Source organism: Oncorhynchus clarkii, chromosome 26 (assembly GCF_045791955.1).
Source record: "Oncorhynchus clarkii lewisi isolate Uvic-CL-2024 chromosome 26, UVic_Ocla_1.0, whole genome shotgun sequence".
In the NCBI taxonomy this organism is placed as follows: Eukaryota; Metazoa; Chordata; class Actinopteri; order Salmoniformes; family Salmonidae; genus Oncorhynchus; species Oncorhynchus clarkii.
In genome coordinates, this window is record NC_092172.1 from 37,174,766 (window position 1) to 37,202,118 (window position 27,353).

At 45.8% G+C, this 27,353-nt stretch overlaps 1 protein-coding gene across 16 annotated transcripts in view; it reads right to left on the reverse strand.

The window, feature by feature from the left end:
* LOC139384372 (neogenin 1a) overlaps positions 1–27,353 on the reverse strand; it is a 215,625-nt gene that overhangs the window by 20,743 nt on the left and 167,529 nt on the right. For 7 of the 16 annotated variants that reach the window (XM_071129098.1, XM_071129099.1, XM_071129097.1 and 4 more), the window contains exons 8-17: positions 25,381–25,615; positions 23,934–24,088; positions 20,776–20,924; positions 16,536–16,674; positions 16,331–16,380; positions 12,786–12,930; positions 11,028–11,138; positions 8,862–9,056; positions 8,249–8,344; positions 1,835–2,067 (exon numbers count right to left, since the gene is read on the reverse strand). In XM_071129098.1, coding sequence (XP_070985199.1) covers positions 1,835–2,067; positions 8,249–8,344; positions 8,862–9,056; positions 11,028–11,138; positions 12,786–12,930; positions 16,331–16,380; positions 16,536–16,674; positions 20,776–20,924; positions 23,934–24,088; positions 25,381–25,615 — 1,508 coding nt within the window. The remainder of the gene's footprint in view (positions 1–1,834; positions 2,068–8,248; positions 8,345–8,861; positions 9,057–11,027; positions 11,139–12,785; positions 12,931–16,330; positions 16,381–16,535; positions 16,675–20,775; positions 20,925–23,933; positions 24,089–25,380; positions 25,616–27,353) is intronic. The other 9 variants (XM_071129106.1, XM_071129104.1, XM_071129107.1 and 6 more) reach the window with 3 other exon arrangements.

Here is a 27,353-nt window from a genome sequence, read left to right on the forward strand (position 1 = left end):
TCGAATCCCTGACCTGACAAGGTAAAAATCTGTCGTTCTGCCCCAAAACAAGGCAGTTAACCCACTGTTCCCTGGTAGGCCGTCATTGTAAATAAGAATTTGTTCTTAACCGACTTGCCTAGTTAAATAAAACATTTAAAAAATTCTGAATCTTGACAGTCCCATGTCCCAGTCCCATGTTAGGTGATGGATACAGTATGTTCAGAATAGGGATTGACTAACTGCTGAATCAGAACAGTCTGTATTCAGAATGCATTGTCAGGCCCCCATTCCCCAGACCTCTGTCTTGTCCTTGTTTAACCACCTATGAAACAACACAGCCTTTATTCGTATTCTGACCCCCCACCACACACCTAATCTTGTTGAGGGAGATAAGTAATGATCTTAATTGAGCTAGGGGCAGGATGCTATAGCATCTCTTACACCTAGTTGAAGGGTTTGTCTTTCTGTGTTGTATGCCATACTATGCCACATTCACAACCTGAGTGAATGCAGTGCACTGACTAATGACAGTGCAATCAATGCAATTTATTTGTTAAAGATATTCCCTTTTTCAGAGAGACTATAAACGTTAGTGCTGAACATCTCTGTTGTGTAGCATGTAGATGGGGAAGGACTGTGGGAAGGCCTGTGGCATGTAGATGGGAAGGCCTGTAGCATGTAGATGGGGAAGGACTGTGGCATGTAGATGGGGAAGGCCTGTGGGAAGGACTGTGGCATGTAGATGGGGAAGGCCTGTGGGAAGGACTGTGGCATGTAGATGGGGAAGGACTGTGGCATGTAGATGGGGAAGGACTGTGGCATGTAGATGGGGAAGGACTGTGGGAAGGACTGTGGCATGTAGATGGGGAAGGACTGTGGGAAGGACTGTGGCATGTAGATGGGGAAGGACTGTGGGAAGGACTGTGGCATGTAGATGGGGAAGGCCTGTGGGAAGGACTGTGGCATGTAGATGGGGAAGGCCTGTGGGAAGGACTGTGGCATGTAGATGGGGAAGGACTGTGGCATGTAGATGAGGAAGGACTGTGGCATGTAGATGGGGAAGGACTGTGGCATGTAGATGGGAAGGACTGTGGCATGTAGATGGGAAGGACTGTGGCATGTAGATGGGAAGGACTGTGGCATGTAGATGGGAAGGACTGTGGCATGTAAATAGGAAGGACTGTGGCATGTAGATGGGAATGACTGTGGAATGTAGATGGGAAGGACTGTGGCATGTATATGGGGAAGGACTGTGGCATGTAGATGGGGAAGGACTGTGGCATGTAGAGGGGAAGGACTGTGGCATGTAGATGGGAAGGCCTGTGGCATGTAGATGGGGAAGGACTGTGGCATGTAGATGGGGAAGGACTGTGGCATGTAGATGGGAAGGACTGTGGCATGTAGATGGGAAGGACTGTGGCATGTAGATGGGAAGGACTGTGGCATGTAGATGGGGAAGGACTGTGGCATGTAGATGGGAAGGACTGTGGCATGTAGATGGGGAAGGACTGTGGCATGTAGATGGGGAAGGACTGTGGCATGTATATGGGAAGGACTGTGGGAAGGACTGTGGCATGTATATGGGAAGGACTGTGGCATGTATATGGGAAGGACTGAGAGACGTTTGAACCTCATGTAATTAGTGGGTGGGATTACTTCACATTGATTCATCACCCTGCTAGTGGGATAGCTGAACACACTGATGATTAGAATGGCATAGTGGTAGAATACATATACTATGCTGTGCTCTGATGACACCTTCTACTTTAAAATGAACCGTGAGGGAATAATAAAGCTGTGTTGTTTTGAACGGGGCCCTGCGGGCCATGCTGCTGCGTCCCCGTGACCGTACCTTGAGCTTGGTGTTGGCGGGGATGTTGGTCTTCCAGCGCACCGTGTAGTAGCGTGCGTCCGTGATCTTCTGGTTCTTGGGCAGAGAGTTGTCGGCCCAGGTCACCTTGATGGTGTCGTGGCTGAGCACCGAGGCCTGTACGCCCACGGGAGGTAGCATGGGGGTGGGGTCTGGTACTGGTGTGTATGGCGCATGGAAGAGTTCATACAAATCAACATCAGGGTCTATGGGGTCTGCCAGCAGTTACCAACACACCAGGTTCACAACAGATGGCAAACAGAACATGGTGGAAAAGAGGGAAGAAATTACAAACCAAAAAAGTGTGTTTTGTGGCGAGGTAAAAATAAAAAGAAAAAAGCAAGACCGGTCCAAACGAAACAGGGTGTAGAGAGAGAGGGAGGGGGTTACGAATAAGGGTAGAAAATATGTTAATGAGTTATTAAAATGAGGGAGGAGGAGAGGGGATTGGGAAGGGTGAAGAGAAAGAGAGAAAATTCTATTAGATCAACAGACATGGCTATTGGCTACATCAAGGTTTTCTACTGTCTATACAAGGGCTGTTGTCGATCAGACTTGGGTCAAATACCGATTTGTTGTCACGGATTTGATCCAGGGCTGTTGTTGATCAGACTTGGGTCAAATACCGATTTGTTGTCACGGATTTGATCCAGGGCTGTTGTTGATCAGACTTGGGTCAAATACAGATTTGTTGTCACGGATTTGATCCAGGGCTGTTGTTGATCAGACTTGGGTCAAATACCGATTTGTTGTCACGGATTTGATCCAGGGCTGTTGTGTTCAACATAATCAACACTAAGTAAAGATGGATAATCACTCAAAGGAAAGCTACAACTAGAAGGAACGTGCAACAGAGTCATCTCTAGTAAAGGTCAACAGAGTCATCTCTAGTAAAGGTCAACAGAGTAATCTCTAGTAAAGGTCAACAGAGTAATCTCTAGTAAAGGTCAACAGAGTAATCTCTAGTAAAGGTCAACAGAGTAATCTCTAGTAAAGGTCAACAGAGTAATCTCTAGTAAAGGTCAACAGAGTAATCTCTAGTAAAGGTCAACAGTCATCTCTAGTAAAGGTCAACAGAGTAACCTCTAGTAAAGGTCAACAGAGTAATCTCTAGTAAAGGTCAACAGAGTAATCTCTAGTAAAGGTCAACAGAGTAATCTCTAGTAAAGGTCAACAGAGTAATCTCTAGTAAAGGTCAACAGTCATCTCTAGTAAAGGTCAACAGAGTAACATTTAGCCACCTGGCTTCAGAATTTATTTTGGAAAGACAACAGTGCAACAGAACAACAAGATCAAAAATGCAAATACCATACTGACTTACCACACCTTTAAAGAAGAATGCTTTCTTTCATTATTGATAAGAAGGTCTCGGACTGCAAGGCTAAACAGTGACTGAATACAGGCACTACTTTACAGTGTCTCTCTGAATACAGGCACTACTTTACAGTGTCTCTGAATGCAGGTACTACTTTACAGTGTCTCTCTGAATACAGGCACTACTTTAGTGAATACAGGCACTACTTTACAGTGTCTCTCTGAATACAGGCACTACTTTACAGTGTCTCTCTGAATACAGGCACTACTTTACAGTGTCCGTCTGAATACAGGCACTACTTTACAGTGTCCCTCTGAATACAGGCACTACTTTACAGTGTCCCTCTGAATACAGGCACTACTTTACAGTGTCCCTCTGAATACAGGCACTACTTTACAGTGTCCCTCTGAATACAGGCACTACTTTACAGTGTCCCTCTGAATACAGGCACTACTTTACAGTGTCCCTCTGAATACAGGCACTACTTTACAGTGTCCCTCTGAATACAGGCACTACTTTACAGTGTCCCTCTGAATACAGGCACTACTTTACAGTGTCCCTCTGAATACAGGCACTACTTTACAGTGTCTCTGAATACAGGCACTACTTTACAGTGTCTCTGAATACAGGCACTACTTTACAGTGTCTCTGAATACAGGCACTACTTTACAGTGTCTCTGAATACAGGCACTACTTTACAGTGTCTCTGAATGCAGGTACTACTTTACAGTGACTGAAAACGGGGCACTACTTTACAGTGTCTCTGAATACAGGCACTACTTTACAGTGTCTCTGAATACAGGCACTACTTTACAGTGTCTCTGTGAATACAGGCACTACTTTACAGTGTCTCTGTGAATACAGGCACTACTTTACAGTGTCTCTGAGAATACAGGCACTACTTTACAGTGTCTCTGAGAATACAGGCACTACTTTACAGTGTCTCTGAATACAGGCACTACTTTACAGTGTCTCTGTGAATACAGGCACTACTTTACAGTGTCTCTGTGAATACAGGCACTACTTTACAGTGTCTCTGTGAATACAGGCACTACTTTACAGTGTCTCTGTGAATACAGGCACTACTTTACAGTGTCTCTGTGAATACAGGCACTACTTTACAGTGTCTCTGTGAATACAGGCACTACTTTACAGTGTCTCTGTGAATACAGGCACTACTTTACAGTGTCTCTGTGAATACAGGCACTACTTTACAGTGTCTCTGTGAATACAGGCACTACTTTACAGTGTCTCTGTGAATACAGGCACTACTTTACAGTGTCTCTGTGAATACAGGCACTACTTTACAGTGTCTCTGTGAATACAGGCACTACTTTACAGTGTCTCTGTGAATACAGGCACTACTTTACAGTGTCTCTGTGAATACAGGCACTACTTTACAGTGTCTCTGTGAATACAGGCACTACTTTACAGTGTCTCTGTGAATACAGGCACTATTTTACATTATCTCTGAATACAGGCACTATTTTACAGTGTCTCTGTGAATACAGGCACTACTTTACAGTGTCTCTGTGAATACAGGCACTACTTTACAGTGTCTCTGTGAATACAGGCACTACTTTACAGTGTCTCTGTGAATACAGGCACTACTTTACATTTACTATAGCTGAATCACAATAGGACTGTATATAGAGCCATGTCACTCACAAGGAAAAGCCCTACACTGACGCTGTGTTCAAACTCTATGCATGTAATAAGTGAAATGGGAATTATTCATCTGTTCATTGTTGCTCATGTAGCCTATCAGCGGATCTCGTGTGTCAAGGGCGAGGGATATTAAACGCCAATGAAAGGGAGTTTTGACAACTTCAAATGGATTGACTTGGTCTTTACCTATGAATAATGTAGTGATGCTTGATCTATCTGGGATTGATTAGATAAATTATGGTCTGATCTGGGATTGATTAGATTAGTGATGTCTGTTCTATCTGGGATTGATTAGCATCATCTATGTCTGTGTTACTTAATGATATAGTTGCTCCCTACTGAATGTTACCCTGGTCACGTCTCTTTACAGATGGAGGATACCTCCCTACTGAATGTTACCCTGGTCACGTCTCTTTACAGATGGAGGATACCTCCCTACTGAATGTTACCCTGGTCACGTCTCTTTACAGATGGAAGATACCTCCCTACTGAATTTTACCCTGGTCACGTGTCTTTACAGATGGAGGATACCTCCCTACTGAATGTTACCCTGGTCACGTGTCTTTACAGATGGAGGATACCTCCCTACTGAATGTTACCCTGGTCACGTCTCTTTACAGATGGAGGATACCTCCCTACTGAATGTTACCTTGGTCACGTCTCTTTACAGATGGAGGATACCTCTCTACTGAATGTTACCCTGGCCACGTCTCTTGACAGATGGAGGATACCTCCCTAAAGAATGTTACCCTGGTCACGTGTCTTTACAGATGGAGGATACCTCCCTACTGAATGTTACCCTGGTCACGTCTCTTTACAGATGGAGGATACCTCTCTACTGAATGTTACCCTGGTCACGTCTCTTTACAGATGGAGGATAAAGAATGTTACCCTGGTCACGTCTCTTTACAGATGGAGGATACCTCCCTACTGAATGTTACCCTGGTCACGTCTCTTTACAGATGGAGGATACCTCCCTAAAGAATGTTACCCTGGTCACGTCTCTTTACAGATGGAGGATAAAGAATGTTACCCTGGTCACGTCTCTTTACAGATGGAGGATACCTCTCTACTGAATGTTACCCTGGTCACGTCTCTTTACAGATGGAGGATACCTCCCTAAAGAATGTTACCCTGGTCACGTCTCTTTACAGATGGAGGATACCTCTGTTATGTAACTAAACACAGTTAGCCACTGTGAGCACATGTCCAACCACCTGCTTCCCTCACTACAATGTCCTCCAGGGGGTTGCTGAGGTGTGTGTGTGTACTCATTATGGACGCATGGTAAACACTGGTGTTGTGAGAGAGGCAGTAACAAGTGGTTCCCTGGCTCAAGTCGCCACAATGCCAACTAAACGCTTCAAGATGGCAGCAATGAGCAGACTGGTCAGGCTTGTCAGGCTGGTCAGGCTGTTACGCCATGCTCTGCGCCAGCCCTGGACTCCAGATTTTGACCAGGGTCCAGTGGTAATTAGAAAAAGCTCTAGTCATCTGGTGTAGCCTACCTCCCCCAAACTCACCCCCCCTCTATCCAGCTCCCTCTCTCCTCCCCGCTCCATTTTACAAGTCATTGTGCATGCTCATTATTGCACTGGTGTGTGTGTGTGTCTCTCTCTCTTTCTGGGAAGCATGGAGGTGGTCCTGGAAACACGGTGTGGTTTTAGGTGGCATGGAAATGGCATCTGTTTTCCACTCTGAGAACTGTGTGTCTGCAGCAGTAGTCTGTACCAGCCTGGGTTTAGTAGCCTACAGTGCTCTGAATTAAATGTTCCTACCTGTCAAAAAGAAACCCCCCCTCCACGTATTTCAGTCAGTTATCAGATGCCACATATAGGAGAAGGTTTTTATTCTGCTTTGGTTTGATTTATGCTTTATAAAGGAAAGTCACATTGAGATTGAAAATCTCCTTTTCAAGTCAGTCCTGCATATGTTTTGCACCAAGGTTATCTTCCCACTGGATATTTACTATAATACATCAGTCCCTAAACAACACTCCTAGATGTCTTCCAACTTCTCCCAACTTCTTTTAAGTCAAAACATTATCTAGGTCAACCAGTCTTTTATTCCAAACTTTTTCATCCAATGAACATGCTCGTGGAGCAACTCACTGGTGTATTCAAACTGCAGACTGTATTGGAGGGCTTTGGTTCTGTGTTGAGAGGAGAGCTGGATCTGACAGAGGGTTGCCAAAGCCACAGCAGGGTGTGTGCGTGTACGTGCGCGCTTCTGCACAGTGCTATGTATGTATGTGTGTGTGTGTGTTCTGTGTGCGTGTGTGTGTGTGTGTGTGTGTGGATTGCCCCCTGCAGCATGTTGATGCCATTTCAGTCATCCGGTATCCTGTCCCTGCACAGCAGTGCATGCTGGGATAGCGGAGTGCAAGTACAGACAAACTGGCTCATCAAAACAGAGAGGGGGTGACAAGGGGTTGGCTTAAAGTCGACATGGGTTTCAGCCCTCACTCCGAGTTCCCTGGGGGTGCCTCGACACAGGGTACAGCCTACATTCCTAGTTCCCTGGGGGTGCCTCGACACAGGGTACAGCCTACACTCCTAGTTCCCTCATCTTACGGGTGTCAAAAAATGTGGCATACTCTACAGAGCTATGTTGAGCAGCGACTTCCTGCTAGCAATTCATACTTTGTGTTCAATTGTTGGCATTTGGTATTGTGACCTAAATATCAGCTAATTGTCTGAGTAGCTGTCCTCAGATTAGAGAAATCTGGATTGGAGGGTATTTCCTTATTATTCTCTGGGAGACAGGCCTGAGATGAGCCGGGACCACTTGTTTTGTGCAGTGATATTTGTGACAAAGGGAAAGTCAATTACCACAGAGAGAATGGCAGGTCAGAGATGCTCTCTGACAAGTTGATCCTAACGATCAGGTCTGACGATCAGGTCTGACGATCAGGTCTGACGATCAGGTCTGACGATCAGGTCTGACGATCAGGTCTGATGATCAGGTCTGATGGAAGGTAAACTGCACCATATGAATGCAGGAGGAATAATGTCTAATATAAAGTCAAGGCTCTAGTTGGTCAAATAAAAAACACATTAGGTTTTAGTAAGCGTATCTCTGAAGTTATTTAGAGTCAAGCCACGTCAGGGTATATTTATCGATGATGATGATGGTGGTGGTGATGTAACATTGGTCAAAGACTACAGTCAGATTCCTTTTTTAAGGGAGTTAAATGACTTCTCACTCCTCACTGAAATATGGCAGCAAACAGAAACGATACCAGCATACGTTTTTTATGGATGAAACAACTTCTCCATTAAAAGACCATTTCACCAGTCCAGTATGGAGGGTATTAGTGAACATCTCATTGGTAAGGCTATTTAGGGTGTGTCCATGAGACCATTCCATTACTCCAGTATTCAGGGTGTAGGGGTATTGTGTAGATGTCCTACCTGACTGTGGCCTGGTGATGGCGCTCTCGTATACAGGGATCCCCTCCCCCACGTTGTTGAAGGCCTTCAGGGTTATCACATAGTGGGAGCTGGGGTCTGAGGGAAGGAGAGGGCCAGGGAGAGAGAGGGCCAGGGAGAGAGAGGGCCAGGGAGAGAGAGGGCCAGGGAGAGAGAGGGCCAGGGAGAGAGAGGGCCAGGGAGAGAGAGGGCCAGGGAGAGAGAGGGCCAGGGAGAGAGAGGGCCAGGGAGAGAGAGGGAGGGGGAGAGAGGGAGGGGGAGAGAGAGAGCGCGTTATGAAATAATGTAGCTAATCAAGTCCAGACTCCTGAGACCCTCTCCTCATAGGATCAGGATATTCATCATCTTGACAAAAGGTGTATATTGAAACCCATTCTCTCGTTGGGGTTTTAATGAAAAGCTAAATTATGCAACATTATCATAGTGGTCCCCCCTAACCATGTTGTAATTACAGTAGGCTACAGGACACTATGAAGCACAGCCAGCCATGCAGTCAAAGACTGTTCACAGGCATGCATCAAGAACATGGTTCCACAACAACACACTATCAACTATGACGGCAACAACCCAGAGGGCAACAACAGGGTGTGCTCACCTAGGTTCTCAATGCTGTAGTAGCGCTGCTTGTAGTCCACCTTGATGGTCTGGGCGTGGGGGCTGCCGATGCCGTAGCCGATGGTGTAGCCTCGTACCACCATGTCCTGGTTCTCCGGCGGGGTCCAGCTCACCACGATGCTGTTGACCAGCGGGCGCACATGTAGCGAGCTGGGGATGTCTGGCACCCTGGACTCTGGAGGGAGGAAAACTCAGGAGATCAAACTTACCTCAAATTATAACACAATAAAGAAATTAAACACAACAAATATTAAACACTCCATATACTTTAGACTAGAATCAAGACATTAAAATACATTAAAACTAAACCATAAATATAAAGGTAGCAATGAGACCACATTAATAGAGGGTTGTAGTGTATTAAGAGGTAAGGATCAGGGCTGAGGTAGAGGGATTTGACTGGTCAGTGTATTAAGAGGTAAGGATCAGGGCTGAGGTAGAGGGATTTGACTGGTCAGTGTATTAAGGGAAGAGGTAAGGATCAGGGCTGAGGTAGAGGGATTTGACTGGTCAGTGTATTAAGGGAAGAGGTAAGGATCAGGGCTGAGGTAGAGGGATTTGACTGGTCAGTGTATTAAGAGGTAAGGATCAGGGCTGAGGTAGAGGGATTTGACTGGTCAGTGTATTAAGAGGTAAGGATCAGGGCTGAGGTAGAGGGATTTGACTGGTCAGTATATTAAGAGAAGAGAGGTAAGGATCAGGGCTGAGGTAGAGGGATTTGACTGGTCAGTGTATTAAGGGAAGAGGTAAGGATCAGGGCTGAGGTAGAGGGATTTGACTGGTCAGTGTATTAAGGGAAGAGGTAAGGATCAGGGCTGAGGTAGAGGGATTTGACTGGTCAGTGTATTAAGAGGTAAGGATCAGGGCTGAGGTAGAGGGATTTGACTGGTCAGTGTATTAAGAGGTAAGGATCAGGGCTGAGGTAGAGGGATTTGACTGGTCAGTATATTAAGAGAAGAGAGGTAAGGATCAGGGCTGAGGTAGAGGGATTTGACTGGTCAGTGTATTAAGAGGTAAGGATCAGGGCTGAGGTAGAGGGATTTGACTGGTCAGTATATTAAGAGAAGATGAGGTAGAGGGATTTGACTGGTCAGTGTATTAAGGGAAGAGAGGTAGAGGGATTTGACTGGTCAGTGTATTAAGGGAAGAGAGGTAAGGATCAGGGCTGAGGTAGAGGGATTTGACTGGTCAGTGTATTAAGGGAAGAGAGGTAAGGATCAGGGCTGAGGTAGAGGGATTTGACTGGTCAGTGTATTAAGGGAAGAGGTAAGGATCAGGGCTGAGGTAGAGGGATTTGACTGGTCAGTGTATTAAGGGAAGAGAGGTAAGGATCAGGGCTGAGGTAGAGGGATTTGACTGGTCAGTGTATTAAAGGAAGAGAGGTAAGGATCAGGGCTGAGGTAGAGGGATTTGACTGGTCAGTATATTAAGGGAAGAGGTAAGGATCAGGGCTGAGGTAGAGGGATTTGACTGTTCAGTATATTAAGAGAAGAGAGGTAAGGATCAGGGCTGAGGTAGAGGGATTTGACTGGTCAGTGTATTAAGGGAAGAGAGGTAAGGATCAGGGCTGAGGTAGAGGGATTTGACTGGTCAGTGTATTAAGGGAAGAGAGGTAAGGATCAGGGCTGAGGTAGAGGGATTTGACTGGTCAGTGTATTAAGGGAAGAGAGGTAAGGATCAGGGCTGAGGTAGAGGGATTTGACTGGTCAGTGTATTAAGGGAAGAGAGGTAAGGATCAGGGCTGAGGTAGAGGGATTTGACTGGTCAGTATATTAAGGGAAGAGGTAAGGATCAGGGCTGAGGTAGAGGGATTTGACTGTTCAGTATATTAAGAGAAGAGAGGTAAGGATCAGGGCTGAGGTAGAGGGATTTGACTGGTCAGTGTATTAAGGGAAGAGAGGTAAGGATCAGGGCTGAGGTAGAGGGATTTGACTGGTCAGTGTATTAAGAGAAGAGAGGTAAGGATCAGGGCTGAGGTAGAGGGATTTGACTGGTCAGTGTATTAAGGGAAGAGGTAAGGATCAGGGCTGAGGTAGAGGGATTTGACTGGTCAGTATATTAAGGGAAGAGGTAAGGATCAGGGCTGAGGTAGAGGGATTTGACTGGTCAGTGTATTAAGGGAAGAGAGGTAAGGAAAACGTTTTACCGTCCAGGTCGCTCTCGAAGGTCTCTGCGGTGCTCCACTCTGTGGCGGGCCCGGAGCCGTTCACTGTGATGGCTGATACTCTGAACGTGTACTCTGTCCCCCGCTCCAGACCTGACCACAACAACACACAGACAGAAAATCAGTCAGAGTCAGACAGGAAGCCCAGTTCCATTCCTCCCTCTTCTACCCAAAGTGCGCCCTCATCTTGTTCACTCCCCCCTCAATCAAGTGCTTTGAAATGTTTGAGGCGAAGTGAACAAGTAGTGCGCTCTTTTGACAGGCAGACCAAGAAATGTAATTGGGTTTGTGTGCAGAATCAGCCACAGGCTGGGTCCATCAGTTTCTGCAGTTAGAAAACTGTCCCAACGTTCCTTTCAGTGGGCTTCTTAAAGGATGTACTAGCAGTGCATCCCTCACTCCGCCACTCATCGAGCTGGGCATGCAGACACACTAAATATTTGAAGCTGTAATATTTCAAGAGGAAGTCCAATATTTCTTTGCTTGTGTGAAGGGAAATCTATAACTCTGTCAGGGGTGGGATCAAGAGAGAACTCGTCGTCGTGGCGCAATTAACATTTTCCTCTTTCCAATCCAATGGGTTTGATAGAGATGAACCTTCTGCCATTGATCACGACGCGTCTGTGGGGGAATTTACACATGAGCAGTTTGAATGTAGCCCAAGCAAGCCGTTCCCGATAGAAAACTCAGAGAAGAAAGAGGAGACTGTTCACTCCTGGAGGAGTGTGTGGAGCTGGATCCCTGCTTGGACCACCATCCCAGCCACATTGCTGGGTCGGCTACATCACCGCCACGGGTGTGTTTTGGAAATTCAAAGTGGTGGGAACCGCCCGCTGTCTTTAAAGAACATGTATCTGCGCTAACTGGTGCAAACATTTTCTTAAGAGTCGGATTGGACTTATCTGTTTGGACGCTAAATGCTAATCGTGTCGTCTCTCCCTTCACTACTACGGGCTGTCCCTGAGGCAGACTGCTGAAAACCACCCAGACACTCCAGGACTCCAAGGCTCTAGAAAGAAAATCTCTAGCTTAAATGCCTTTGAACCAACAAACACCCATGTTGCACCCCAAATATAAATCGGGTTTGACTTTCAAGTGTGTATTCTCTTTGATGCTGCACCACACAGCGTGAGACGGGGCCAGAAAAGTTGCTGAGACAACATGTAATATTCATTGCCGTCGCTACAGTCTGATATCTATTGTACTACAGTAACGGTATAATATCAGTTTGGATGTGAGATGTGGAGAACAGGTGACTGTCTGAAGTAACACAGACGATGAAGGAAAATGATGACTCCAAGCAACACGCCAGACAAAAGGCTCAAATGAAAACCGCTCCAGTGATACAACATCTGGTCCTATGGGACCACAGTATTCAACTTAGAAACTTCCAATTGGCTAAAAGTTAAACTACCAGCAGTAGCCACAGAGTCTTCGGCCTATCTGAAAACTAGACTTGTTTTAGAACACGCTAATCAATAATCACATTATTTCCCATGGAAGATATTGCATGTGCATGACTAATTCAACTCCACAATGAGTCATGTGATAAGTCATGTGATGAGTACGTGATGAGTCATGTGATGAGTACGTGATGAGTCATGTGATGAGTACGTGATGAGTACGTGATGAGTGCGTGATGAGTACGTGATGAGTACGTGATGAGTACGTGATGAGTACGTGATGAGTACGTGATGAGTACGTGATGAGTACGTGACTTGGTATTATAGGAGAGCTTACCGTCGATGAGTTGGAAGAGCTGGGTGCCTCCCGTGGTTTCTGCCGCCTCGCTCTTCCGCGTCCCTTTCCGGTAACGGATCTTATACCCAGTAATCTCGCCGTTCTGGGCGCCTGGTGGTGGGGGCTGCCACCGGACCAAGATACTCTGGGTAGGGGGGTGGAACGACACACTGAGTACATAGTCTAAGACACGGGGGGTTACAGTTTCTACTGCTGAACCACAGGGAAATGGTCATATTCACAGAAAACTGACCCACTGTTTTCAATGTCAACTTTTTCCATTCACAAATGTCATTTCACTTCCTGAATTGCAATGGATTCGAGCCCAACCCAAGGACAATACTGAATAATCTCTAGCTACCACCATTGACTTTAGAGGTGGAATGACAACCACAGGACTTTGCAGATAAAAATCACACCAGGGCAATGAGTGGGTGGTTATGGCAATACACAGTAACACCACTCGCTGTGACATTGACGTCACAGGGCTAACCTGACCAAGGCTGGTGTAAGGTCAAAAGGCAACATTATACCGGCCTCACAAAGCCTTACACCAGTCTTATACCAGCCTCACAAAGCCTTGCACCAGTCTTACACCGGCCTCACAAAGCCTTGCACCAGTCTTATACCAGCCTCACAAAGCCTTGCACCAGTCTTATACCAGCCTTACAAAGCCTTGCACCAGTCTTATACCAGCCTCACAAAGCCTTGCACCAGTCTTATACCAGCCTTACAAAGCCTTACACCAGTCTTAAAACAGACTGATGTTAGAGTGTAATGTAGTGGTGAAGGAGAAGAGAACAGGCTGTCTGTTGGAGAAAGGAGGAAATAAAGACATTCATAATAAATAAAGAGTGGAGGAGAGGAGCCCTGGTGAGAGGAGCCCTGGTGAGAGGAGCCCTGGTGAGAGGAGCCCTGGTGAGAGGAGTGGCTCCCAGCGAGAGAGAGAGCGATAGATTCAGGTCCTTAGCTGCAGGCCCTGCAGTGCACTGTGGGATGGTGTGGAAGGAGGGAGGAGAGATACTGTAGACTGTGTGTGTGTGTGTGTGAAGGGACGGGTGGGGGGAACTCAGCGTGAGAGAGGAGTTAATTAACACTACCACTGTCGCTCACACACACACACACACAAAAACACACACAGGCGCGCCAACATTAACACACATCTGTGAGTTGGGGGAACAGCACTAATTAAATCTGTGCTAAGTGTGTTCAATTAGTTCATTTCCATTCTCTTATAGTGCGTTCTTATTTCAGCTACATTCTTTCCCCTCACCCCTTCCCCCCTTCTCTAAAATACAAGTTAAATTGAGGGGGGGGGGGTTGTGGTTCACATGTTGAGACTACACTTCCCCTTGTATGTTAGTTTTCACCCCTCAGGCCTGGCTGACTGACACGGCCCACAGGACAGAGCAAATTAAACAATTAAAATGAGAAATTGCATTTTGTGTTTTAATCTAATTAGAAATGCATTTTATAATGATATTCATCCATATAAGGCCATTCATTACTGGTATCAAACAGTAACATACAGGACAAGTCTGACAAAGGAAGAACAAAGCAAAACCTGATCTGATTGACCAGTAAACAGAACAAATAAGGTCACAAACCAGTTCTAGATGCAAGTCAGACTGAATCCATTTCTAAATCCGTGCTACTATAGTGGTACTAAATACACCCCATCTCTATAGTGGTACTAAATACACCCCCATCTCTATAGTGGTACTAAATACACCCCCCATCTCTATAGTGGTACTAAATACACCCCCCAACTCTATAGTGGTACTAAATACACCCCCCATCTCTATAGTGGTACTAAATACACCCCCCATCTCTATAGTGGTACTAAATACACCCCCATCTCTATAGTGGTACTAAATACACCCCATCTCTATAGTGGTACTAAATACACCCCATCTCTATAGTGGTACTAAATACACCCCCATCTCTATAGTGGTACTAAATACACCCCATATCTCTAGTGGTACTAAATACACCCCCATCTCTATAGTGGTACTAAATACACCCCCCATCTCTATAGTGGTACTAAATACACCCCCCATCTCTATAGTGGTACTAAATACACCCCCCATCTCTATAGTGGTACTAAATACACCCCCATTTCTATAGTGGTACTAAATACACCCCATCTCTATAGTGGTACTAAATACACCCCATCTCTATAGTGGTACTAAATACACCCCCATCTCTATAGTGGTACTAAATACACCCCATCTCTATAGTGGTACTAAATACACCCCCCCATCTCTATAGTGGTACTAAATACACCCCCCCATCTCCATAGTGGTACTAAATACACCCCCATCTCTATAGTGGTACTAAATACACCCCCATCTCTATAGTGGTACTAAATACACCCCATCTCTATAGTGGTACTAAATACACACCCATCTCTATAGTGGTACTAAATACACCCCATCTCTATAGTGGTACTAAATACACCCCCCATCTCTATAGTGGTACTAAATACACCCCATCTCTATAGTGGTACTAAATACACCCCATCTCTATAGTGGTACTAAATACACCCCCCCATCTCTATAGTGGTACTAAATACACCCCCATTTCTATAGTGGTACTAAATACACCCCATCTCTATAGTGGTACTAAATACACCCCCATCTCTATAGTGGTACTAAATACACTCCGTCCATCTCTATAGTGGTAGTAAATACACCCCCATCTCTATAGTGGTACTAAATACACCCCCATCTCTATAGTGGTACTAAATACACCCCCATCTCTATAGTGGTACTAAATACATCCCCCATCTCTATAGTGGTACTAAATACATCCCCCATCTCTATAGTGGTACTAAATACACCCCCATCTCTATAGTGGTACTAAATACACCCCCCATCTCTATAGTGGTACTAAATACACCCCCCCATCTCTCTAGTGGTACTAAATACACTCCGTCCATCTCTATAGTGGTACTAAATACACCCCCATCTCTATAGTGGTACTAAATACACCCCATCTCTATAGTGGTACTAAATACACCCCCCATCTCTATAGTGGTACTAAATACACCCCCCATCTCTCTAGTGGTACTAAATACACCCCCATTTCTATAGTGGTACTAAATACACCCCCCATCTCTATAGTGGTACTAAATACACCCCCCATCTCTCTAGTGGTACTAAATACACCGCCATCTCTATAGTGGTAGTAAATACACCGCCATGTGCTGCAGCAGCAAGAGGTCCTGACTCCTGACTCATTCACAAACGGACACAAGTGAGCTGGATAGAAAACCTTCCTGTGTGAGATGAGCCTCTAGATGTGTGAGGCTGTAGGAGTTGTGATAGAGAGAGACGAAAGCCTTCAGACAGGCCCAGTCTCCAGCCGCTGGCTGGGTGGATCGATACAGGGTTCCAGCACAACGCTAGCAGTCTGTATGTGATCTGAGCCCACTGGCAAGAGCTAATGGCATGGAAAACAGGGGTAGACCCACAGCTATCACATCACCTGAGAGGTAGGGAGAGTGTCTGCGTGCTAAAGAGAAGTGGCTGACTTGTGCTTACCTTTGAGTTGTGAACTTCCACAGTGAGGTTTTGAGGAGGGGCACTGGGGACTGTAGGGGTAAAAACAAGGTGTTTTACTCTTTAGAACTCAAGAGAGATCACCTCAACACACCAGGTCTTTAACATCTTCCTCTTCAGAAAGGAGACTACCCATTTCTCCTATGAGAGAGGAAGAGTTCCGCTCCTTCATCTGTCCCCTGCTTACCATCAGACAGGGTGGTGACGGTGATGTCTCCTGTGGACACTCCCGGGCCGTGCTTGTTGAAGGCCACCACTCTAATGCTGTACTCTGTGAACTTCTTCAGACCCATCAAGGTGTAGGACAGAGCTCCAGCGTCTATGTCCTGAGAGGTTGAGAAGAGAGGTGGTACACACAAAGTTAAGTAGTGCTTCTGTAGATTTATTTTGTACTTCTCCTTGTTTTGTACTACTACTACCACCATCACCACTACCATTACCACCACTATCACTACCACCACTATTACTATCACTCTACTACTATCACCACCGCTACTACTACTATCACCACCACCACTATTACTATCACCACTACTACTATCACCACCACTACTACTATCACCATCACTACTACTATCAGCACTACTACTATCACTACCATTACCACCACTACTATTACTATCACTCTACCACTATCACCACCACTACTATCACTACCATTACCACCACCACCACTACAACCACCACTACTACTATCACCACCACCACTATTACTATCACCACCACTACTATCACCACTACTATCACCACCGCTGCTGCTGCTGCTGCTGCTACTACTACTACGACGACTACTACTACTACTATCACCATCACCACTACCACCACCACCACTATTACCACTACCACCAATACTATTACCACCACCACTATTACTATCACCACCACTACTACTACTACCACTGTTACTACTACAACCACCACTACTACTATCACCACCACCACTATTACTATCACCACTACCGCTATCACCACCACTACTATCACCACTACTACTACCATCACCACCACCACCACTACTACTACTACTATCACCACTACTATCACCACCGCTGCTGCTGCTGCTGCTGCTGCTACTACTACTACGACGACTACTACTACTACTATCACCACTACTACTACTATCACCACTACTATCACCACCGCTGCTAGTACTACTACTACTATCACCACCACAACCACCACAACCCCTACTACTATCACAACTACCACTACCACCACCACCACTATTACCACTACCACCAATACTATTACCACCACCACTATTACTATCACCACCACTACTACTACTACCACTGTTACTACTACTACCACAACTACTACTACTATCACCACCACCACTCCCACCGTTACTACTACTACCACCACCACCATTACTACTATCGCCACTGCTACTACCACCACCATCACCACTACTACCACCACCACTACTAATAATAACAACTACCACTACTACTATCACCACCACTATTACCACCGCTACTACTACCACCACCACTACTACTACTATCACCACCACTACTACTACTATCACCACCACTACCACCGCCATCACCACTACTACTACTACTATCAACGCCACTACTACTATCAATGCCATTACTACTATCACCACCGCCATCACTACTACTACTACTACTATCACCACTACTAACACCACCACCATTGCTGTGGCCACGACTGTACACGATAAGATTATTATTGACAAAAAGAGCAAGATTATTTGTATCATCATGTCATCAGAATAAGACCCTTGATATTTATTGGAAAGGAGCATCAAGCTCATCACTGGGTGCTTTCACCACCCTGTGAAGTTCATCATAAAATAAAATATTAAGAACAGACAGAGGCAGAGTTCCTCTGTCCAGTGTCTGTGTTCTTTTGCCCATTTTAGTCGTTTCTTTTTATTGGCCAGTCTGAGAAGTGGCTTTTTCTTTACAACTCTGCCTAGGAGGCCAGCATCCCGGAGTCGCCTCTTCACTGTTGATGTTGACACTGGTGTTTTGCGGGTACTATTTAATTAAGCTGCCAGTTGAGGACTTACGCGGTGTCTGTTTCTCAAACTAGAGACACTAATGTACTTGTCCTCTTGCTCAGTTGTGCACCGGTGCCTCCCACTCTTTCTATTCTGGTTAGAGCCAGTTTGCCCTGTTCTGTGAAGGGAGTAGTAACCATGGTTACCTGCAAGGAAACACATGCAGTCATCATTGCTTTGCAAAAAAGGGGCTTCACAGGCAAGGATATTGCTGCCAGTAAGATTGCACCTAAATCAACCATTTATCAGGTCATCAAGAACTTCAAGGAGAGTGGTTCAATTGTTGTGAAGAAGGCTTCAGGGCGCCAAAGAAAGTCCAGCAAGCGCCAGGACCGTCTCCTAAAGTTGATTCAGCTGCGGGATCGGGGCACCACCAGTACAGACCTTGCTCAGGAATGGCAGCAGGCCGGTGCGAGTGCATCTGCACGCACAGTGAGGCGAAGACTTTTGGAGGATGGCCTGGTGTCAAGAAGGGCAGCAAAGAAGCCACTTCTCTTCAGAAAAAACATCAGGGACAGACTGGAGTAAAGTTATTTTCTCTGATGAATCCCCGTTCCAATTGTTTGCGGCATCCGGAAAAAAGCTTGTCCGGAGAAGACAAGGTGAGCGCTACCATCAGTCCTGTGTCATGCCAACAGTAAAGCATCCTGAGACCATTCGTGTGTGGGGTTGCTTCTCAGCAAAGGGAGTGGGCTCACTCACAGTTTTGCCTAAGAACACAGCCATGAATAAAGAATGGTACCAACACATCCTCAGAGAGAAACTTCTCCCAACCATCCAGCAACAGTTTGGTGACAAACAATGCCCTTTCCAGCATGATAGAGCACCTTGCCATAAGGCAAAAGTGATAACTAAGTGGTTCAGGGAACAAAACATCGATATTTTGGGCCCATGGCCAAGAAACTGCCCAGACCTTAATCCCATTGAGAACTTGTGGTCAATCCTAAAGAGGCGGGTGGACAAACAAAAACCCACAAATTCTGACAAACTCCAAGCATTGATTATGCAAGAATGGGCTGCCATCAGTCAGGATGTGGCCCAGAAGTTAATTGACAGCATGCCAGGGCGGATTGCTGAGGTCTTGAAAAAGAAGGGTCAACACCTCAAATATTGACTCTTGCATCAACTTCATGTAATTGTCAATAAAAGCCTTTGACACTTATGAAATGCTTGTAATTATACTTCAGTATTCCATAGTAACATCTGACAAAAATATCTAGACACTGAAGCAGCAAACTTTGTGGAAATTAATATTTGTCATTCTCAAAACTTTTGGCCACGAATGTAGGCTATACACACATTGTATCTGCGAGCTGTTGTCTATAGTGCACATGCCACGACCAGAGTTGGCACATTCACTATATAACGCAACATTTTGTGTGACAAAACCATCAGTTGTTGGAAATGCGATAGAAACACTTAACTTTTTTTCCCCTTCTGTACATGGGAGTTTAACCGCAAAAGTTATTTTATGGGCACTACGTCATCACGCACAGCCTTTTATCCGCAACAAGTCAATTTGATGGAAACAGTTATCTGGTGGGAAAATGCGCATATTGTTTTGATGCAGATTTTTTGTATTTTTTTTGCATAAAAATCTGTTGTCAATTGGATGGAAAACTAGCTAGCTACAAATAGCTACTCTATTTGGGTACCGCCCTAATCTTTGTCCCTGGGTAGTAAAACCACAGTGCCTAACTGTTCAACTGAAGTCAGGCGCGCCATTGTGACAGCTTCCTCCCTGTAGACATGCCACTTCCTGAAGCCTTCCCCGTCCCTGCCTCAATAATTCATCCACTCCAACACCCCGTTAGCTACCCTGTTCTCTGGATTCAACCTTTGTTCCTCTCTTTTCAGATAAAGAGATCATCAGATAAGCCTCTTCTCTTCCTGTCAGAATCTCTCTCTCTCTCCTCTAGGGAGCGAGGGACGGCAGCAGCAACAGCATCATTACTCGTTGTGCTGGCTGACATTTCATCCATTATCATATTAAAGGCTCTTTAACGCCTGGCTGGTTGGGCTGGCAGGGCTGGATGACTCAGGAGGCTGTGCTGCGGTGCGCTGCACTGTGGCCTGCTGGGAGACTGGGGAATGGGGAGGGTGGTGCTGCCAGCTATCTGATAGAGTGGGAATAGAGCAGAGGCTTTGGAACTTCAGGGGAACAGGAGTTTCAAGGCAGTCTACTGGGCTGTGACCGAGCTGGGACACTTCAATGGGCTATATGGTGCTGATGCTAAGCCGGGAAAAGCAACGGTTCATTTCGCTGTTCTGTTTTGCTTGTTTGCAGTCTTGTTGTTATATCATCACAAGACTAATCTCTCTCATAGAATATGATGGATCACTATTTCAACATATAGGGCCATCTAACTCCCCCACCCATCACACTGGGTCTTACCTGTTCCAGGTCCAGACCCTTCTCCATATAGTAGACCTTGTAGGTGAGGACGTCTCCGTTACCAGTGAGGGGAGTGTCCCAGCTGAGGGTGACGGAGGTGGGTGTGGTCGACACAGCCTGCAGGTTGGGGGCGGGGCCAGGAACTTGCACTGGAAACACCAAAGGATACAGCGGACACTTAGTATGAATCCCCAAATAAAAAGACACAGGAAGCCATTTCTCCCCCCAAATCTCAATATTTGTATTTTTTTCATATGTAAGCCACATCATAAAACCACACTTGCACAAAACCACACTCTCATTCAATCACTTGGAGATAATTCGGTCACAATTTGAAAGACTGCCATTTTGGAATGTCCTCCTGTTTTTTTTTCTTAAACCGCAAAGCCTGACACACATGCTGTGGTCATTTCCCCACATCATCCCACCAATCCCTCTAGCATGGTATTCCAGTAGGTGAGAGGGGGGAGCGGGGACAGACAAGGTCATGCTTGGTTTACAGAGGAATTTATCTGAAGTATTAAGTTAATTGGAATTGGTTAGCCGAGAGAGAGCGGCTGGGACTAAACCAAGTGGTTGAGGAGGGAGAGGGGTGTTTCCATTGTTGTTTGCTCTGCAGGGACGTGAGTCATTACATTCAATTAACAGCTCTGGTGCCGACCGGCGTAGCTGTTTAACACAAGACTGTGGTAGCAGGTGCTGAGAGCCACACATCTACTGGAGGATGTAGTCTCTAGACGGATAACGATAGCGTCTGAGAAACTGAGCTGTGTGGCAAATGTAATGCATCATTAACCATACCTAGTCGTCAAGAGAGAACTTCTGTGGTGTTTAGGATGACGTACACTACCGTTCAAAAGTGTGGGGTCACTTAGAAATATCCTTATTTTTGAAAGAAAATCAAATTTTTTGTCCATTAAAATATCAAATCGATCAGAAATACAGTGTAGACATTGTTAATGTTGTGAGTTTCAGAAGAAAGGTCTTTGTTTCTAGCCATTTTGAGCCTGTAATCAGACCTACAAATGCTGATGCTCCAGATACTCAACTAGTCCAAAGAATGCCAGTTTTATTGTTCTTTAATCAGAACAACTTTTCAGCTATGCTTACATAATTGCAAAATAGTTTTCTAATGCTCAATGAGCCTTTTAAAATGATAAACTTGGATAAGCTATTGGAACACAGGAGTGATGGTTGCTGATAATGGGCCTCTGTACGCCTATGTAGATATTCCATTACAAATCTGCCGTTTCCAGCTACAATAGTCGTTTACAACATTAACGATGTCTACACTGTACTTATGATCAACTTGATGTCATTTTAATGGACATTTTTTTTAAACATTTTCTTTCAAAAACATGGACATTTCTAAGTGACCCCAAACTTTTGAATGGTAGTGTATATACAGGACCAGTCTAAAGTTTGGACACACCTTCTCATTCAAGGGTTTTTCTTTATTTTTTACTATTTTCTACATTGTAGAATAATAGCGAAGACCTAAAAACTATTAAATAACACATATGGATTCATGTAGTAACCAAAAAAGTGTTAAACAAATCAAAATACACTGTATATACACACACAAGGAACCTATAGCAGTGTTTTAACAGACAGACCATGTTGATTCTACATGTAATACAAACTACGCCTTTGTCCATCAAACATGGAAAATACTTGAGACCCCAGTTTCACTGACAAATACCCCAATTCTTCTCTAAGGGGAAGGAATATGTACCTTTGCTGTGCGTTAGCTGCAGATATGCCTGGCAGTACACGGAGGCTCTCATTTGTCAGTATATATAGTAGGTGTCTGTAAGATATATACAGTGAGGGATGCAGTGTGGTCGGTCCAGGTCGGGTACTTGGAATCAGGTCAACAGTTTAAACCTTCATTTCTAACCTAGAAGAGATACTGTCAGACAGACAAATTTGTCCCTGGCACTGGCTGCCCCCTTTGCTATCCCCACGGGTAGTTAGGCTCCCGTCGGCACACATTATGGAGTGCCAGGTGCAAAGGACACAGGTAGAGAGGCAGAGACTGACCCAGAAACTGGGCAGCAGCCGAGCTGTGATGGTGGGAGAGAGGAGGAGAGATGGATAGGCTGAGCCGTGAGGGAGAGAGAAGGAGAGATGGATAGGCTGAGCCGTGATGAGGGAGAGAGGAGAGATGGATAGGCTGAGCCGTGATGGGGGAGAGAGAAGGAGAGATGGATAGGCTGAGCCGTGAGGGAGAGAGAAGGAGAGATGGATAGGCTGAGCTGTGATGAGGGAGAGAGAAGGAGAGATGGATAGGCTGAGCCGTGATGAGGGAGAGAGAAGGAGAGATGGATAGGCTGAGCCGTGATGAGGGAGAGAGAAGGAGAGATGAATAGGCTGAGCTGTGAGGGAGAGAGAAGGAGAGATGGATAGGCTGAGCCGTGAGGGAGAGAGAAGGAGAGATGAATAGGCTGAGCTGTGAGGGAGAGAGAAGGAGAGATGAATAGGCTGAGCTGTGAGAGAGAGAGAAGGAGAGATGAATAGAAGGGTGTTCACCTCCACTGTGCCATGGAGGAGGAAGCCTTTAGCATGTCTACTGTAGAGCTGTGAGGGGAAAACGCTCCAGTCACAACATCCTAAAAAGGCCTGGTATAGACTGTGAATGGATACAGTGTCAAAGTATAGTATACACTGTGAATGGATACAGTGTCAATGTTTGACGGAGGAGGTATTACGGATTGGAGAACTGGAAGGAAGGAGGATGCATTTTAATTCAGCCTGCCTACCATACCCCACTATACACACACCCCCTTCTTCCTCAGCCACAGTATGGGAGGCCATGTTTAAACACACACCTCTCTCACAAACACACGCACACACACCCTTCTTCCTCAGCCACAGTATGGGAGGCCATGTTTAAACACACACCTCTCTCACAAACACACACACACCCTTCTTCCTCAGCCACAGTATGGGAGGCCATGTTTAAACACACACCTCTCTCACACACACAGGTAAGTAAGTAACTGGAAGGAAATGAACAACCACTACAGAGGATGTTTCTACGGCCTAGAGAGGAGAGCGACAGTGGGGTGGTCTGGGTTCATGTTTATCCCTGTGTAAGTGTTTATGTTTGTTTGTAGAGTATACAGTATGTTTGTCTGTGTGTGTGTGTGTTTTACCTTCACCCTGGGTGGCCACCTTGAGGACGGCAGAGCTCTCTCCCAGGCCGTTCTTGTTGTGTGCCACCACCCGGAACTTGTACTTGGAGTCGGGCATCAGGTTCTGAATGGTCACCTGCATCTCACCTGGCCGACTGGTGTTCAGGATACGCTCCCTGAGAGACACACACACACACACACACACACACACACACACACACAACAGCCCAGTTAGTGTACACACTATCAACAGCTCAGTTAGTGCACACACTATCAACAGCCCAGTTAGTGCACACACTATCAACAGCCCAGTTAGTGCACACACTATCAACAGCCCAGTTAGTGCACACACTATCAACAGCCCAGTTAGTGCACACACTATCAACAGCCCAGTTAGTGCACACACTATCAACAGCCCAGTTAGTGCACACACTATCAACAGCCCAGTTAGTGCACACACTATCAACAGCCCAGTTAGTGCACACACTATCAACAGCCCAGTTAGTGCACACACTATCAACAGCCCAGTTAGTGCACACACTATCAACAGCCCAGTTAGTGTACACACTATCAACAGCCCAGTTAGTGCACACACTATCAACAGCCCAGTTAGTGCACACACTATCAACAGCCCAGTTAGTGTATACACTATCAACAGCCCAGTTAGTGTATACACTATCAACAGCCCAGTTAGTGCACACACTATCAAAAGAAGGCAAGCAATACTATATCACTTGATTTCTACTGAGTGGACAGTATTGTATTTACAGACGACACACCATTACATAGCAAGAGTCTACCTGTACACTGGGCAGTGTGCATGCTATCGGGGCCCTCAGCAGTGTGCATGCTATCGGGGCCCTCAGCAGTGTGCATGCTATCGGGGCCCTCAGCAGTGTGCATGCTATCGGGGCCCTCAGCAGTGTGCATGCTATCGGGGCCCTCAGCAGTGTGCATGCAGTCGGGGCCCTCAGCAGTGTGCATGCAGTCGGGGCCCTCAGCAGTGTGCATGCTATCGGGGCCCTCAGCAGTGTGCATGCTATCGGGGCCCTCAGCAGTGTGCATGCTATCGGGGCCCTCAGCAGTGTGCATGCTATCGGGGCCCTCAGCAGTGTGCATGCTATCGGGGCCCTCAGCAGTGTGCATGCTATCGGGGCCCTCAGCAGTGTGCATGCTATCGGGGCCCTCAGCAGTGTGCATGCTATCGGGGCCCTCAGCAGTGTGCATGCTATAGGGGCCCTCAGCAGTGTGCATGCTATAGGGGCCCTCAGCAGTGTGCATGCTATAGGGGCCCTCAGCAGTGTGCATGCTATAGGGGCCCTCAGCAGTGTGCATGCTATTGGGGCCCTCAGCAGGGTGTATGCTATAGGGGCCCTCAGTAGTGTGTATGATGTACTGTACTGAATAGAGGGCCTACCTGCTATAATACACTGAGTAGTGTGTAATACTGTACTGTGTAGGTAGGTACCTGTTGGTACCCTCCTGATTGAAGTAGACAGAGTAGGTGAGGTCTTCTCCGTTGGGCTCAGCAGGAGGGCGCCAGGTGAGCTTGATGAAGCGGGTGGAGACCAGCGAGGCCACGACGTCACGGGGGGCGGAGGGGGTGGGGCCAGTGGGGTTAGCCACACCTCTGGAGCCTGGCGTTACATGGTCAGTAGTGTCAGGAGTCAGTGAGGGGGGAGGAGGGGTGGGGAGGGCTACATCTTTGAGGGTGGAGTGGTGGGAGATGAGTAGGGGTCAGGTGGATGGAAGGTGAAGGGAGGTGAAGAAGACAGCGAGAGAGAGAAGGAGAAAGAGGTGGACGGACAGAGGGCATCCAAAAGGAACAGAGAGAAGAAGAGAAAGGAAAGGACAGCGAAATAAAGGAGAACAAAAAAGAAAACAGAAGAAACACACAAAATAACCACGTGACAAAAAAAAAGAGCTCTCGGCATGACAAGGAATCACAAAAACACACTAATATCACGCTGGAATAATCACAACGAAACACAATACAAAAAGAGGGAGACTAAACATGCACAACATCTCTAATGGAAGAGGGGAGCAACACACAAACACCACTGACTGGTGTATGAACACATATAGAAAATACAGTCTAGACTTTGTACATATTCTACATAGCAAAGTGTGACCTTCGAGCTCCACACCAACTGTCAAACCCACCCTATAATGTTTTAATGCACTTGTACTGGCGCTATTCCACAGTCTACCCACAGCAATGTGAAAAAATGTCATTTGGTGCTGTCTCAGAACAATCTGTGGTTAGACATGGGTATATCTGCTTTCTATTTTATACTAGACGACTCAGACAACACAGGGAAAGAATGTCAGAGAGACTGTGGCATTTCCATTGGTAGCAGGTCAAAGGAATCAAGTCGAGGGCAATGCCAAAATGCATAGAAACTAAACATATGGGGTATATATATAGAGAGAGAAATACAACTCTATATGCAAATGTATGCTGACCATAGTACATCTATCCATCATGACACACTGAGGAGATGCTTATTCAGGGAGACTAGACTATCTGTTTATATGACAGATTCCAGCAGTGCCATGACCTTGGATATTGAACAGAGTGGTGTGGGATTTGCTGTATATTACACACACACACAGGGAATTGATTCCCCTGTATATTTGAGTAAAGGGAAGATAATAAATAAGTGTCATTCTACAGAGTTACAACATATTTTCCTTGGGCACTGAGAGAAAATTCTCCTCACCTCCCATAATAAAAAAATACACGCCAATATAAAATGTAAACAATCTAATCATCAACAAAATATTCAATCACAGAAACAGCCAACAACTGGGAATACCTGGGCTCCATCTCCCTCCATAAACATAAAGCTATTTTACAAAGAGGGCCTGAGGAGGATATACATCCATCTGATTCAGAACTCTAGGAAATACATTAAGTCTGGTTCATTTCACTACAGCTTCTCTGTAACGACACGAGCCATTAGACGGAACGTAGAGGAGGCATCATTCAACGCAATTACTGACTAGTACACAGAGTGAGCTGTCAGTCTGTCCGTGTGACTGAGCTGCTGCAGGGTTTACATATCTGTTAATCGTATGACTTTCAGAGGTTATATCCTCATATCATAAACAGTCCTGACATGTCTATGACAGTTGTGTGTGTCCATTTGTGTGTGTGTGTGTGTCTATACAGCTGTATATCTGTATGTGTACGTAGGACGCTCTCGGTCAGAGACGGTTTTAGGCTTGGGCGGTATACCGTATACACACACCGTATACCGGGGTATTTGGAAAAAGCCATGAGACGTTTTGTCATGACCAGTGAAGTTATTTAAATTTTATAAATGTGAATATTTGTAGCTACTTTTTAAGTAAATACCTGCAGTAAACTTGTGCATTACATTAGGAGATAGATGATAAATACCTGCAGTAAACTTGTGCATTACATTAGGAGATAGA